Below are 15720 nucleotides of genomic sequence, written 5' to 3'. Positions count from 1 at the left end.
GCGGAACTTTAAAAGGCACGCCTCCTTTAGTCAACACATTGCTTTTATACGTGTTGGGTTTTATGCAATTTTTGATAATAACCCAAACGCCGCATAAATGTTATATAACCATAGACCGTGAATAATAAAATCTTTTTACAGTCTGTAGTTATAACCGCTTGTTGTTTGTTTTTTAATGGTCTTGTTCCTTGAGATCCGTGTTTTTCAAAGCTGTTACTTCCTTTTCCTGTTTTCGAGAACTCATTGTTAAAATAATAATTGTAGCCCCTTAAGAGAAAAGTTGTTAAATTATTTCATAAATGTAAGCCTTGTAGGTTAGAAAGGGGAAGATATCATATACAGGTGGTTGAATGAGAGGTGGGAACTGCTGCAGAAAAACTAAAGTTAAAAGGAGTTGAGTTTACTTCTGATCATGAGCCCCTTTGTGGGTTTGTGCGTCTGCAACTTTGGTAACACTAGCACTTGGCAAAAAAAGGGATAAAATCCTTTGCTGCTGCAAAAATCTTTATCAGATGGAACCATAGACTGTATAAAGTACATAACATTATTTACAGTAGGTGGAACCTAGTTCAAGTGTTATCCAGCAGGGGGCATTGTCCACGTGAATACAGTAATCTTAGTGAAGAAAATACATCAGCAGTACAGTGAGTCTATTATCCCTTTTGAAGTAACCTATAACACATTGGTTTACATTCATTTAGAATATATTTTAGGCTAAGAAATCATCCCTACAGTAATTGGAATTATTTATATTAATACATTCTATGTTTTACGCTGTAATTACAACAACATTGGTGAAGGTATGACAAAGACCACAGGACATTGAAACCAATTATTTATTCAAAACATGCATTTTTGTTTACAAAAATATTTTTTCACAAGAACACTGTCACAGTGCAAATGACTTGCCTCACTTCAATTTCAATTTGAAAATCTGCAAAAATAAATGTAGGGTACTGATGAAAAGGAACTCTTTTAGCAAAGGCTAGATGCACTGGTTAGGTTTTTTTTATGTTAACAACACAACCTTAAGACTTATTGGAGAGAATCATCACAAGATAAACTCAAGAAAAATAAAACCTATGGCAGAAAACTGTAACAGCTCAACAATAAGACACTGACAACAGTCTGAACAAAGAGAGAAGCAATTTAACTTTCCAAAACACTTCGAATGACATTGATTCAAAATAAGAATGAGACCTCTTTTTCTCTCTCGACGCATGAACACTTTAAATGTACCTACCGAAAACATACTGATTATGGCTGTGAAAAAACAATCCAAATCAAGCCTGGTGTAAATAGTAATACTCGTATATTGAACAACAGCTATCTTTCTTAAACATCAACCCTTGTGTAGTTTCAAAAGTGGGATCTTTTGTGTAAAAAAAAAAATATTTTTCAATACTTGTACTGAAAGTGATGCAGAGTCTGTGGAAGCATTTTGACAAAGTTTGTTTTAGTAAGGCATCTCAGGTTTCAGCATAGCAGCATCTGCATATTCACCAAAAATAAATGACAACAGTCTACTTCCTGCAGAGAATGTACGATAAAATAAACTGTTATTTTGGTACTTTCACACACAACAGTGAAATGTTGAACACAGTGGCAAGAAACACTAATCCAGCTTTTTCCTCTGTTTTTGTCGTTTCCCATTCCCTTAACATCAACCCCATTGGTTAGCTTTGAAATTTAGATACACATATTAGTAGCAGAATCTATCTTGTTCTGTCGTTTTAAAGCTTCTTGAATACTTTGCTTTATACATTAAACTGACACTGTAATACAAACGTATCAGTATCATAAGGACATCAACACTTTCAGAGGCTGACAATTACCTTGGACCCAATGTTTTTTTATGTTCTTTTATGCACTGTATAAAACATATTTCAGCACAACGGCAATGCTGACTGCAATCCTAAAAGGCCTAAAAGGGGTTTACCTAATATTATTTCAAGATTGTTGTTAAACCACAAACCAATGAAATGTTTTATCCAACACATTAAGTTGTTGCTTTGTTTTTTTTATTTTGTCAAATAATCAGTCCTAAACAAGAGATATAATCTTTAAAATATTTAACATAAAGTAAATTAGTATGTTTTCCTTGGACAAATAAAAAACTTAAACCATGTATAATCAAAGTTTGGACAATTATATTTAGGATTATTTATTAATCAATTATTTCAGCCCTAAATTGAAATGTTAAATCAGACACTTTTGGTTATAAACTTGCATCAGGAATTTGCTTTTTATACATGTCATCTCTCTGTTTAAAGATCTAGAGCAAAAAAAAAAGTGTTCATAGGACAAAACGATCTGCCAGTTGATGCAAGGAAGATTCTGATACTAATATTTACATTTAAGAATTTTAATGGCATGAAAAGTAGGGATGTCCGCGATTAGCCAACAAAAAGATTAAACATAGTCACCCTCACTAGTAGACACCAGACTTACTAGTGAGTAAACAAATGATTTAATATTTTTATTCATGTAGGTCCACAACGCTGGTCAATGTTGAGTGTAAGCTGTAATGTAGCTGCCTGCCACTAGCTAGGGCTGTAACTCAGGTTTATGGCTGCTAACATACTGTCATAGTGCTCTGCTACCCTGATGTAAACTAGCACACTGGACAGATTGCATCTCATAGCGCGGAGACGTTTGGCAATATTTTGATCAAGAAAATGGAGACAAAGTTGTATGTAGGCTTCATCAGGTTAAATGGGCATATAACCACTCATACAGAGCAATAAGTAACCAGCACAGGCATGTGGACACAAACCTGAAAAGCGGATCAAAGGCTGGAAGTGCTAGCACTGCTAACGTTAGCCACATTCTGCAAACCCATTTGACAGTGTTTACCTGTAGACTTCATGTTGAGCTTTGTTAAAGAGGTTGTGCTCAATGTTGGTTGTTCTCTGAGTTTTTCTTAACTTCAGACTAATCCAGAATAGTCTGAATTTAAAGATATGTTGACTCGACAGGGAAATAGTGTTTGGAAACATTCCTAATGAAAACTATTGACTGGGAGATGTGTCCATGTGTTTGTAGTATGGACACACAACACAAGCATAGATATTGGGTCAGTGTGAGAAGGATTTTCATTATTAAACATCTACAACATCAAAAGTCAAAGTCTGTATCTTAGATCCACTCTGAACCCTTTATGACTCCATATTTGCTGCTGCTGCTTGTGCTGCTGCCTCGGTCTCCGTCTGTCTTGCTCGCGGTGTGTTTGGAAGCCTGTCTGTGTTTGCGTTCACGCTGAGGCTTGCTGTGGTTATTACTGTGGATCTGTGGCTGGCTGTAGGCCTGACTGTCAGCCTGCAGCCTGCTCTGAGGCTGACAAATGTCCTTATGAACACCTCGGGGGGAATCTCCCATCCCATGTGCGGACAGGTTCTCATCATTATTGGTGTACTGCTGGCGCTCCTCCTGGGCGATGTTCACGTGGTTCTGCCTGCATGCCATCTTGGCGTTACTGAGATCTGTGATGGGAAGTGGCTGTTCGTGGTGTCCTGTAGATACCAGAGGAGGCTTGATGGCGATGTTGTAGCCAGGTGGCGCTGATGGTGCGTTCCATGAAAAAGGGTAGCTGCTGTAATCCTCTCCACTCAATCCAGCGTTGTTGAGAGCCTCGTGTCCGCGTCTGAGCCCGTACAGCTCGTCATCGGAGAGCTCAGACCTGTGGTAGCGCATAATGTCAAAGATGGTACCTACTCCCAGGTGTAGCATCTCCCATATGTTGAGCGCCAGGCATAGCAGGGAGACGGTGTACATGATGAGGAGGAAAATGGTTTTCTCAGTTGGTCGTGACACAAAGCAGTCAACGCTGTGAGGACAGGGCAGGTCTGAGCACACGTAGGAGGCGGGAACAGCGAAACCATACAGAGCGTACTGTCCACACAGGAAGGCCACCTCCAGCAGGGAGCGGGCCAGGAGCTGAAGCACATAAATACGCATCAGTCCATCTGCTTTGATACGCTGCCGCCCGTCATGGCGTACTTTACCCTTCGCCTGTCCATCACCACTGTTTTCTTTTGGTGCTCCACCGGCATCGCTCTCCACCTCTGCCATCTCATAGATCATCGGGTCCTCCTCTTGGTCATCCTCTGCCTCTTCAATGCCCCTGTGCTGCTTCCTGCCTGACATATAGTGCTTCTTGGATTTCCTCCGCGAATATCCACCAACTCCACCTCCCCCAAAGCCCGCCTGCTCCTCTGCGCGAGTGATTTTGTTGACGGCGTAGCCCAGGTACATGAGTGAGGGTGTGGCCACCAGTATGATCTGGAAAACCCAGAAGCGGACGTGCGAGAGGGGAGCGAAGGCGTCATAGCAGACGTTCTCACAGCCCGGCTGGCCCGAGTTGCAGACAAACTTGCTCTGCTCATCGTAGTAGATGGACTCGCCTCCCACGGCTGTCAGCACGATGCGGAACACAATGAGTACCGTGAGCCAGATCTTGCCCACGAATGTGGAGTGGTTGTGGATTTCTTCCAGCAGGCGAGTCAGGAAACTCCAACTCATGGTAGTGGCAGGGAGACAGCAGTGAGAGGCAACTCACACCTCCTGTTACTACCCTGTGGAGAGAGCAGAAATGATTCAACTGTCTACCAAGTATAATAAATGGATTATTTATCAACAGGGAAAATATTTGCCTGGATTTTAGCAAAGGAAACCACTTCATGGCCACTCCTTCCTTCCTAACCATGTGTGACATGGGCAGAACAAAACTAAACAGAGTATTTATTCACCTGACTTTTTGTGTTTGTCTGTTAATTTGTCTCTTACCACACAGGACAAATAGAAATGTTTTAAATCTACAAATAAAGGTACCCCACGCTCTTCTGCAAGTATTCAGCACTTTGTCTTTCCTACAGTATACACGGTTATCAAATAGTGTATTTCTCCACAATAACAACACGTTTATTCTCCATTCTTTTAATAGCTGTGCCCTACGGCTCATGTATAAACACACCGTTGGCAATAGTACACAAAGGGAAGAGTAATGACAACAAAGGAATGTCTAACCATAATTGCTATTGTAAACTGAATGTCCCCAGTCAGGCTTTTTACATGAGGTCATTACTAAGTTTTACCATCCAGATGTTGCATGAACTAAACATTTTCTCAGTTGGTTTAAAGAGAACTCTTTTTGTACAGGGGAACGACTACTAAAACAATAAAACCCTAAAGAGGAATTAAGTAGGTAGGGCTGGGCAATGACCAAAAATGTAATCGCAATAAAATGTTCCATGTAAGTTGATATCAATATTTTATCACGATAAATATCAAATACTTATTTTTTTCATATTGAAAGGCTGATTTTTGCCCCTCAGTGAAAGTTGAAGAAATCAGATGGTTAATTGTGGCTAAACCATTTTTTATTCTCAGAACATGACAAAGTATATTTAAACAGAGGAACATTTCACAAACGGTTCTGATAAAACGCTGATATGAGAGTTTGCTGCTGGGGAGTAACACAGTTTTGATTCTCAAAACTCGTAATCTTGTGCGGTCAAACACAACTTAAGAGTAAACAAACATGATAGTGAAGCTAAATGTGGCTAGCTGTTAGCTGGTACATCCATTATGGTAGCAATCTCGGTCCAACTCTTTTCCTTGTCAGTTCGATTGTGGTATGTTTTACAGGACTTGTTGTTTAAACACGTGTTGTTGCCACAAATCTATAAATTGGTCCATTTATGACCTCCATCTAACTTAAATGCTTTCATAGCCATGGATATGTTAGTTGTGCTTCCGGTTTAGTCATCTTGCTTCCTGATTGGCTATTGTTGGGTTCCGTGACAATGCGCAGATTCCGTGCTCGGCCGTCCTCTGTGTTCTCTCCACACATAACAGGATTTCTGATCATAAATATTTATGATTCCAAATCGGGGGAGCCAGATCACCTTCCAAATAGATCAGGGATGGTAAAATCCCTTTTAACCCACATCAAACCACAGGAGAATCTTGCAAAATAATCTTTGGAACCATCAGCTAATCGGACATGGTCTGAAGGCGGTGATCGGACACGAAATCGGCCAGATTATCTTGTAGTATTAAACCCTCTTAATGGGAAGAGCAACCGCTCTTAAAAGAGAAAGAGAAAGCACACTAACACACACAACCCTGCTTAAGTCATTGTGAGCTAATTTATCTATACTTTGAGTTTTGGTGGTTATTCTTGATGCTCTGTTTTTACAAATGTGCACCTTGTTTTACCCGCTCCTCTCATTTCCTTGATTCCACAGATGTCGATGTAACTAAAGTAAAGAAAGTTACCAAAGAAAATGACTTAATATTTCCTTGTATGCGAGTCCCTCACACACTTATCAGCCTCTTGTCTTTCAACTCTTTGCATTTGCTGCCTTCGCTGTAAAATTTGAAAAAAAAACTGCTTTTATTCAGCTTTAACAAGTCCACTCTTGTCTTTAGCTCCTTAGTGATCATTGGCAATAGCTGGTATTATTGCTATGAATTAAACTGGTGAAAGCAACAACCAGAGCAGCCTGAAAAAAAGGTAAACAGACACTTGATGTTTGCTTTGTATAATAAAAGGTTTAAATAACAAAATGAGTGATCCAGCTTTATCACAAGCAGTCATGTTTTCTTTGAATTTGAAGTTAGAAACCATGAAACACTAATCCAAGGTCGACTAACGGGTCAATCAGTGAAGGTTAATAGTGTGATTTCATCTGGTCTGCTGATACAAACACCAACACATTCCTTCTACTTTGAATAACTGTGAATTTTTTAGCAGTGGACAAAAGTCTGCATGTTCTGTACTTTCATTAACAATGTTGAGTTTCTCTGAGTATGTCATTTTATGTATCTTAAGGGCTTGAACCATCAGACTGCTTCCTTGACTTCTTGGCTGCTTAAACAAAGAAATGGTTGATTAAGTGACAGGTTGCATTGTTTCTTTTGCATAGAGCTCAATAATTTCTGCATATTCTGACAGGTATCTGGCTTCCCAGAGAAAGATTTTAGTTACCTTGGTTAAAGCTGAAGGCTGAGGCGAGAGAGGAAATGTTGTGAGGAGAGAGTGGGCGGGAGATGACATGAAGCATAGGGCTGAGATATTGAAATTTTATGGAACGTTTGTTATATTTCTATTGAGAAAACTTATATTGAGATAATTATCATTATCGTATTTATTTATAAAAAACCTCAGTATCAGTGGACCACATGGTCTGAGGCAGTTGATACGTCAAACTCTCTTCTGTTCTACATTAAACCATTCCTGGAGGCAAAGCCAAAAAAAAAAAAACTGTCTGTCTATTCAAGATAAATGCATGGAATAATATCACTCTGTAGGATTGAAATATGAGTAGAAAATCCATCTTCTTTCTCTTGTAAACTAAACCAGCTCGTGCTGTACCTAACCTTGAAAAACTCTGCTTAACCTGCAGACATCCATCTGCCAAAACCTTAAGCTGCAGACATCTCTGAGAGTCACTCATGTAAGAGATAATCTAAGAGGTTGAGACTTCTGTGGCGTAGTCTGTGTCTGCATGTGTATGTGTGTGTTTCTGTGTGTAAGGGTGTGTATGTGTACGAGAGTTCAAAGGGTTTTTTAGGGATAGTGTGTATTCCAGTAGTCGAGGCACAGGCTCAGTTCCTTGTAATAACATGCACTCGACATTCACCACCCATCCAGAATAAAGAGGCCGAGGCAAACGAGGCCAGGTGATAAAAGAGCAGCCTTTAGGTTGTTATGGGACTGTCACTCTGTGAAGTCAATTAATGTGATGTTTAGAGCTTGAATCCAAAAACATTGTCTTCAATAAGCTTTACCTTTTGTGTACCATCTTAGTGTGACTACGCTAATTGGCAAAAATACAGTAAGCATCTCCGGCTCAGTTTCAAGAGGTTTACTGTTATTTCTTTCAGACTGATGACTCAATGGGCAGGAAAGTAGTCAGAAACATTTTCATAGTTTGATATTTTCAAAAAACCATTTGGAGGAAAAAAAAAAAACATGCCCTTAATCCACAAATCTGTAAACTAACAATTACTAGAGTAATCAAAACAATATTAGATAAGTATTCTTTATTCAAAGTTGCTGCCAACATAGCTTAGTAGTAGCTTTGCTGCTGCAATTGTAAACCAATAGCTCTGGTGTTCTACCGACCATTAGCAGTGCAAGTCACAGAATTTTACACTCAAGTTACTTAGCAAACGCTAACTGAGCAATTAGGCTGAGTTAGCCAAAAGCACCAATTGCACCTTGGTGGTTGTAGTAAATTACTTTCTAATGCAGTCCTTAACATTTTGGACTGACTATTCAAACAGAGGAGTCATGCTGATCCAGGCATAGAAAGTGCTCCATCGGTTAGCCGTGTGGAAAATGTATAGGGATTTTCTTTTCCCCAACCAGGAACACCCAAATAGCTTATTCAACTTAGCAACTCGATTCATTCTGTCATGATATTGCTTTCTTTGATATTTGCAGCGTTGGAAAAAAAAAATCAAATGCTCAAAACCAGTGATTTTCAAATTTCTTTAAGATGCCTGTATTCTTCTTATCATGGAAAAACGTGCAAATGCAATTTGATAGACAAGAAAATATTATTTGTCATGCCACTCAATGTGTTCCTTACTGGCACTTTGTGTATAACAGACTGACACAGCTTCGCATTGAGTCTATCTGATATTTTATAATTTAATAAGTATCTGCTATGAAGCCAGGTCCAGCTGCTGCAACATGGTTTCTCATGTCTGACTCTGAAAATTAAAAAAAAAAAAAAAAAAAGTCTCATTAACAGTCACATGCTCTCTAAAACTGCACATCTGGCTGTGTTGTGTAATGAGCTTATTTTGAGGCCCAGTAGCAGAGCAATCACCACCCAAACACAAGTCTTGTGGACGGCAAGAAACTGGGAACAAACCTTCACATTGCTCATTTCAGCTCAGCATACGGCTCGCTCTTATCCTATTCTGTAGCATTTTACTCACCAGCAGAAGAAGTCTGAGGTTTGTTTCAGAAGCAATGCAGGGGGAATTTGAACCCAACATTACTGTATGTATTTATATGAAAAAAACTACAGTATTAAAGAGGACATATTAAAGCCCTTTTCCACTTTTAAAAAACAGTTCCCTGTGGTCTAAATGAAACATCTGTGCTGTGCTTTGGTCAAAATATAACATGAATCAAGTACCAGAGTAGGTTTGTGACCCTGTATAAACCAGCTCTCCCAGAACGCTGCGTTTTGGTGTGTGTGTCTCTTTAAATACAATGAACCCCCCCCCCCCCCCCCCCCCCCCCCCCCCGAGTTTTTCCCGGTAGACATCACTCCTCTGTAGCGAGAACAAAAATGGAGGACCTGTGCAAAAGTTTTGTTCTAGGCTGGGGGTGGAGTCCAAGGGTTTAGATACCAGAGGAGGGGAGGGGATTTTTTTTTTTTTTACCAGAATCCCACTTGTGATGTCACAAGGAAAGCAAATTTGAAATGGAGCACTTTTCTCTGTGTTGTCAGACCACAAACAAAGCACTGGATGGATTTATTTCACAGTTTGTGGATATGTAAACACTCAGGTTACCCAAATATATGTCTAAAAACACTGTAAAAGTAGATGTTTCATGTCCCCTTTAAAGGTCCCATATTGTGCTTTTTCTGGTTTTATATGCTCTTTAGTGTGTTTTCCAAGTGTCCTGTGAATGTTTAGGCACATCTATGTGCAAAAATTCAAAGTCCGCAGAAACGTGGCTTCTTCTACCTCCTCCTGTTAGCTGTAGCATTAGCTGCACGTAAAACTCGGTTCTAGTCCCCCTCGATAAAAATGTGTCAGTCCGACGTCATTGTCAGTGTGAGATCACTGATCTAAGCCCATTGGCTCGTTGTGGCAAGCCCAGCAACTCATGTTGAAATTTCCGAGATGCGTGCTGAGCAACTGACCAATAACGACAGAGCTGATCGGCAGACCAATCAGAGCAGACTTGGTCCACGTGGGGTCTAACAGTGTGGGCTCAACAGAGCGTCGCTAACGGACTCAGAGCGGAGAGGAAGCAAGGAGGAGCAGTACATGAAAACAGACACTTTTTTCGAACTTTAGCTATTGTGAACGTACAGAAGTAGGTACATAGATTAAATATATGAACCCCAAAAAGGGCATAATATGGGCTCTTTAAGTAAATATGATTTTCAATAAAAACACCTACCTCTCCTAAGAATGAACTGCAACAAGTTGCAAGTAGTGCCACATCAACTGCCTGAAGGTGATGCAGTGCTTTCTACCCAGATGTCTCCCAGCCCCAGACCAGCAGCCTCCAGTTCCCCACAGTGCTAGTAAAAGAACCATTTGACTGTAACTTAAAGGAGCATGCCTATCTAAATAGGTTTCACACTGTGAAGCTTTGTGGTTTTCTTTACAGCAGTTAAAGTGATGCTAAACCCCAAATCTATCTTATGAGGAAGGAACACTCACTGGCTGTTAACTTAAAAGACCGCTGTAAAAAGTTTGTAGTTTGCTGACACTGTACTTCCTGTTTGGCATGGGGTGGCTACTTTTTTTTAATAATAATTAAAAACATGCTACACTTCAACTCTGAAGGTAAACATGGTCAGTATCTTGAATGCAAAGAATGGTAAAGATGGCTTTACTTGCATAGGAAGAACTTACAACACCTTCTTGTGTCGTGAGATGAATTTGTGTTTTCTGCATTTCCGACGAACAAACAAATCAAAAGGCAGGAATGTCAGGCCAACCAATGAGAATGTCTCTCCACTGAATCAAAAATAAAGAGCAATGACAAAACAACAACAAATAACTCTGCCCACATTACAATACTCCTCAGTAAACCTACGTCAGTTATTATCTGTCAGGGAGTGCTGCAAGGAGAGACTGCAAGTGTTTTTATTACCCGAACTTAATGTCCAGAAAATCCCATCACTGTTCATCCTGACATGGAGCCAATACGTTACAGCTAAACACATCAAACAGAAGATGCAGTGCAGTACAACCCAATGTCAACATGACAAAAGCCTTTAGCATGCAGCTAATTTGTTGTGCCAAAGGAGCCACTGTAAGCATGCCATGCTTTCATATGCAATCTATCATCCAGCAAGGAAGAGATGGAAACTACCCGGTATTACTTTGTGAACTGAACGATAGGTCTCTCATGCAGGAGCTTTTACATTTTTTTGGTTTTTTTTTTGCTCTTTTTATTTGTCAGGTCATTTGTTTAAGATAAAGAGTTTCTCCTGCCAGCCCCCGAGTATTGTTTGCGAGGGAGCTGATGCGAGAACACAGGCGGATATTATCCAGAGGTGATGTTTATATCCTGTGATGATCATATCTGAGTTTAGTAGAGAGGCCAAAAACTCTGCAACAACTCAAATCTTAGTTCGTGTATATATTTCATATCTAGTCAAAAATTTGAGATGTAGCAATTGGGAAATTCCAAGCCGATACCGATATCGTTTGAAATAACAATTAAGCCGATTGCCCATTCTTGTTTTATTACTTCTATTGATGCAAGGCTCCCACAATGCCACCATTTTCTCTCATGTTTGACAACTGGAACTTCATCTGCCAAATAACAACCTCTTCTCTGAAACAGTAGTTAGGTGTACTAGATGCAAGCATTAACTTGATTTTGCGACTGACATCGGCTCATGCCACATTATTTTCCGATGTCTGTCAAAAATGGTTAATATCGGCGGATATCGATGTTAAACCAATGCATCGGTGCATCCCTATCAAAAATATGTCATTACCATTAATATAAGTCACGTCCACCTGACAAGCCAGATACAGTTAACAACTTATTTCAAGATATTAGAAGCAAAAAAACTGAATAGCTTGTAATGGGTAAAAATAGCTGCCAGATTTTAGTCTAATTTCCCATATCATCTCGTATGACATTATTATTAAGGCTAATTATGAGACAATGTGATGTTTCATAATCAATTGCCCATTAAACTCAGGTCAGGTTACTTCTTTACTTGTAAAGAACCTCATCTGAAGATTTGATATAATTTGATCATAATCCCTGTCATGTCCACATGAGATAAAAGTGTCGTCTTTGCGTGGGCATTTACTTTTCTGTCTCTCTTCATCAGGCTACACGGATGAGTGGGACTAGTTAAATACTGTGCACATGCCACAAGTTTGAATATTAACATTACACAGAGAGCAGTAGTAGTTTTGAAGCATGATATACTGTGTGTGTGTGTGTGTGTGTGTGTGTTTATACATTATCGAAATTATTGTCATTAACACAACAGACACACTCACTGCTCTCTGTCAATTCAGTGTCAGCTCCGTCGTTTCATGTACTGACCTCAAAGAGTCACAACCACACTGCAATGTGCAGCTGTTCATTTGTGAGTAAATATTAGCTGCCAGTAAAACTTGAAAGCCATACTCTTGATTTAGTTTTAGTCATTATGCTGCTTCATCAGATTCATGTGAAGGCTTAGGGCATGAGTCCATACAAGTATATGAATAAAGGTAGCCTGAGGAATGTATGCAAATATAAAAAATAAGAGTAAAGTAACTTTACTTTCAAACTACTACAACTACCGAAACGGATAAGAAAAATAAACATTAATAATATATTAGCAATATTAGTGTCATTTCAGCATAGGCTATTTTTCATGTTAATCATAATTTTACGTATTTGTTCAGGTTAAAGTGAATCACCTCTTTTTGTTTTGTCCTTCAAATCCTCGTAGTTTCCCCGGCCAGCAACAAAACAAGAGTTTTCAAACCCCATGTGCCTGCAAACAGAGAACACAGGTAGCAACATTAAAGTATGTCAGATCAAATCAGTTTAGACACTCCTATCTTTGACAGAAGAAAAAAGTTAATTCACCATATATGGTGATTTCTAAAAAGCATATTTATGTAAATGTCACAATTTTTTCCACTCAAAAAGCCCTGATGTATTTTCATTGGGGGAAAAAAATGTATATCACATTTTAAATAGCCGAAGTTTTAAATTAAAAACTCACTCACTTTCTGAAAGAGGCTACCACTGGGTGGAAAATGCTGTGATTGCAAAGGCAACACAATTTCAAAGACGACAAAATAGCATTTAACACCACAGATCTTTCTGTAAAAAAAAAAAAAAAACACATTTAAATGTAACACTGAAATTGTTTAGCCCACTGTGTAATTAGACCTGAACAAGGGCATTTATCTAAGGACTCACTGAATACATGCAGTAAGATATAAAGATGGATAAGTAAACTAAAGGTCTCTTTGTTACTTTTTTTATTTTTCTAATTTGAACAGTTACTGATAATCCTAATTTATCAATGGGACTGAAAATTGAGTACCAGCCATTTTTTAAAATCAAAAATTAAGATTATTTAGGCGCTGTCAGTATTTAAAAATACCAGTATGTGTGTCTTTCATTTATTTTATAATGCAGAAAGACGTGCAATGTCTCTGTGCTGGTTGTTGGACAGATATAACTATATTTGGGCTCCTGATATAAATATGTTTTCACATTTTTGTTTCCTTCTGAATCGACTTCAAGTGTTTCAGATGACAGCAGAGTTGTGCTAACGTTGGAATAACTGACATTGTGTTAAGAAAAAAAAAAGTTTGCAAGATGGATTTTTTTCTTCTCTTTTATCACTTTGGAGAATGTAAAGTATGCTAGTCTACTTATAGTATATTGACCCTTAATCAAGTCCTTTAAAATATAACTGAGTTCATCTGATGTTGCTAGCAAAAACATTATGTTGTTGGTAATGAAACTAGTTTACACTGAATCAGCTGCATGCAAGATAATTAAGTCAAATATAATCCCAAAGGGAAGAGACAGGCGAACCTCATTGTATTTACGGGGTTTTTTTAAATATTTTTCTTCATAACCTTCAACTGACTAGTCACCAAATACACTTTCTTTATTAACAGGAGCTTGACATTGATTTGCCTTACCTCATGTGCGAACTCCCCACAGCATCCTCACTTCATCAGACTCACATTTGGCGCCGGTCCGCTCCGTCAAACAAAGCTGGATACACGTTAAGTACACCGGCAAGAAGGTGAACTACTCTTCAGGGAATGCAAAATCACCATCGCCGAATACCAGCAAAAAATGTTATGTTGACGCCCACTCTGTAACATTTGGTCATAGTTTCAGCTAAAGGGAAGTTTCTGCTAATTTGGGTAATGTATTGTCTTTTATCAAGGAGACTGGACTGAGGAGAGCTTGATTGTGTCAGTTCAGAAACACATAGGCGGCTGGTTTAAGGCAAGGAGGGGCTTCTGTTCTGTAAGTGTGTGAGAGAGAGAGAGAGAGCAAGTCAGAAAGTCAAGCATCATTATGCATTCATCCTTAAATGCACCCTTTTGACATTTTATAAAAGGCAAAGAAAAAAAACTTGTAATCATTTGATCTAATGGATAGCCAATAATGGGGACAGTAGCCTATGTTTTTTTAAATTATGAAAGCAAATATATGGTGAAATACAGGAAAACTTTAATCCCAAATAAATGGCATTGCTGTATCACTTCACCTTGTCTCCATGTAGCAGCCTACCTTTTTTAAGTGAATGCCACAACGTTTTAAATGTTTTCAAAATACCTGTTCTTCTTTTACAAGCCACATAGCCTATTTATGAAGGTAATTATTTCCTTCAGTCTTGTTTGTCATCAGGGACAGATGATCACCAAGTGACAAATGAGGAAATCAAGTCCCCAAGATAGGTTTACAGGTTCTGTTTATTCAACAATGAACGGGTGGTTTAGCATTCTGGTGCATTTAGTGAAGCAGAGCAATACAAGAATGTCTTTGAAACAATACTCTTACACCCTTCTGTAATGAATGCTCAGGTCTGTTGCAAAGTTTCCCCCAGTTTCTTCCAGGTCTGTTAAGCACAAACGACAGAACAAGTTGGTCATGAGTCAGGGCTTCATAAGAAGGGCAAAGACCAGAGTTGTAAGACAACACATATATTTCCCTCTCTGTTGTCTTAAGACAGAGCCTGAGACTGAACAGACGCCATCAATTCGTTTCATCTTCTTCCATCAGGCTTTGGATACACATCATCATTCTGCTATCAAGTCTTTAACAAAGGGGCACTCTATGAATATTAAAACATAAAGGTCAGTTTACTTGTCATGGAGAACAGAGCTTAGCCTGCAAAAACAGCTGTATAATATCATCTGCGGTTCTGCTCGGAGCTCAAAGTCCTCGAAAATAAACCTGCATATGATCAGCCTGTGTACAAACGGCAGATGTGAAGTTTCACGATGAGGGCAGTTATCAGGCGACAGGTTTTCTCTTAAAGATGATCTAGTTGAATTAAGGGAATTCCTGTGTTTCTATTGACAATGTTGTGCTTGGACTCGTTCTGCATTTTTTAACTTCCAATGTAAACCACATGTGTGGGTGTTGTGTTGTGTGATAAGACTGTGCTTGTGATCTGGATAAGAATGTGCTTGTGATCACATTCAACGTACATATTACTGAATAGCTTACCAGTTTTATAACTACCAATCAATCCATTTTCATTTGGACAGCACCAATTCATTACAAATGTTATCTTAAGACACTTATCTACAGAGACCCAACCATAGACTTACCCAACATAAATCCACCTCGAGCACAGCACTTGTCAACAGTTAACAAAGTAACAGTGGCAAGGAAAAAGTTTCTTTTAACAGGCAGAAACCACGAGCAGAACCAGACTCGTGTTGAACAGCCATTTGCTTCAACTGTGTTGGGATTGAAAAGTGGGATAGAGGGGGGATGGAGAAACA

At 39.0% G+C, this 15720-nt stretch overlaps 1 protein-coding gene across 1 annotated transcript; it reads right to left on the bottom strand.

Moving 5' to 3' along the window:
- Positions 1 to 822: 822 nt before the first annotated feature.
- LOC109996883 (gap junction gamma-1 protein-like) lies at positions 823 to 14203 on the bottom strand. Its single transcript, XM_029280648.2, has 3 exons — positions 13894 to 14203; positions 12646 to 12722; positions 823 to 4574 (listed from the first exon to the last, which is right to left on the bottom strand). The coding sequence occupies exon 3, from the start codon at positions 4519 to 4521 to the stop codon at positions 3139 to 3141; it is 1383 nt and encodes a 460-aa protein (XP_029136481.2). The 5' UTR covers positions 4522 to 4574; positions 12646 to 12722; positions 13894 to 14203; the 3' UTR covers positions 823 to 3138.
- Between the last annotated feature and the right edge of the window lie 1517 nt (positions 14204 to 15720).

Source organism: Labrus bergylta, chromosome 21 (assembly GCF_963930695.1).
Source record: "Labrus bergylta chromosome 21, fLabBer1.1, whole genome shotgun sequence".
Taxonomy (NCBI): Eukaryota; Metazoa; Chordata; class Actinopteri; order Labriformes; family Labridae; genus Labrus; species Labrus bergylta.
Note: the sequence above shows the minus strand (reverse complement) of the source record. Positions and strands in the feature narration are given on the sequence as shown.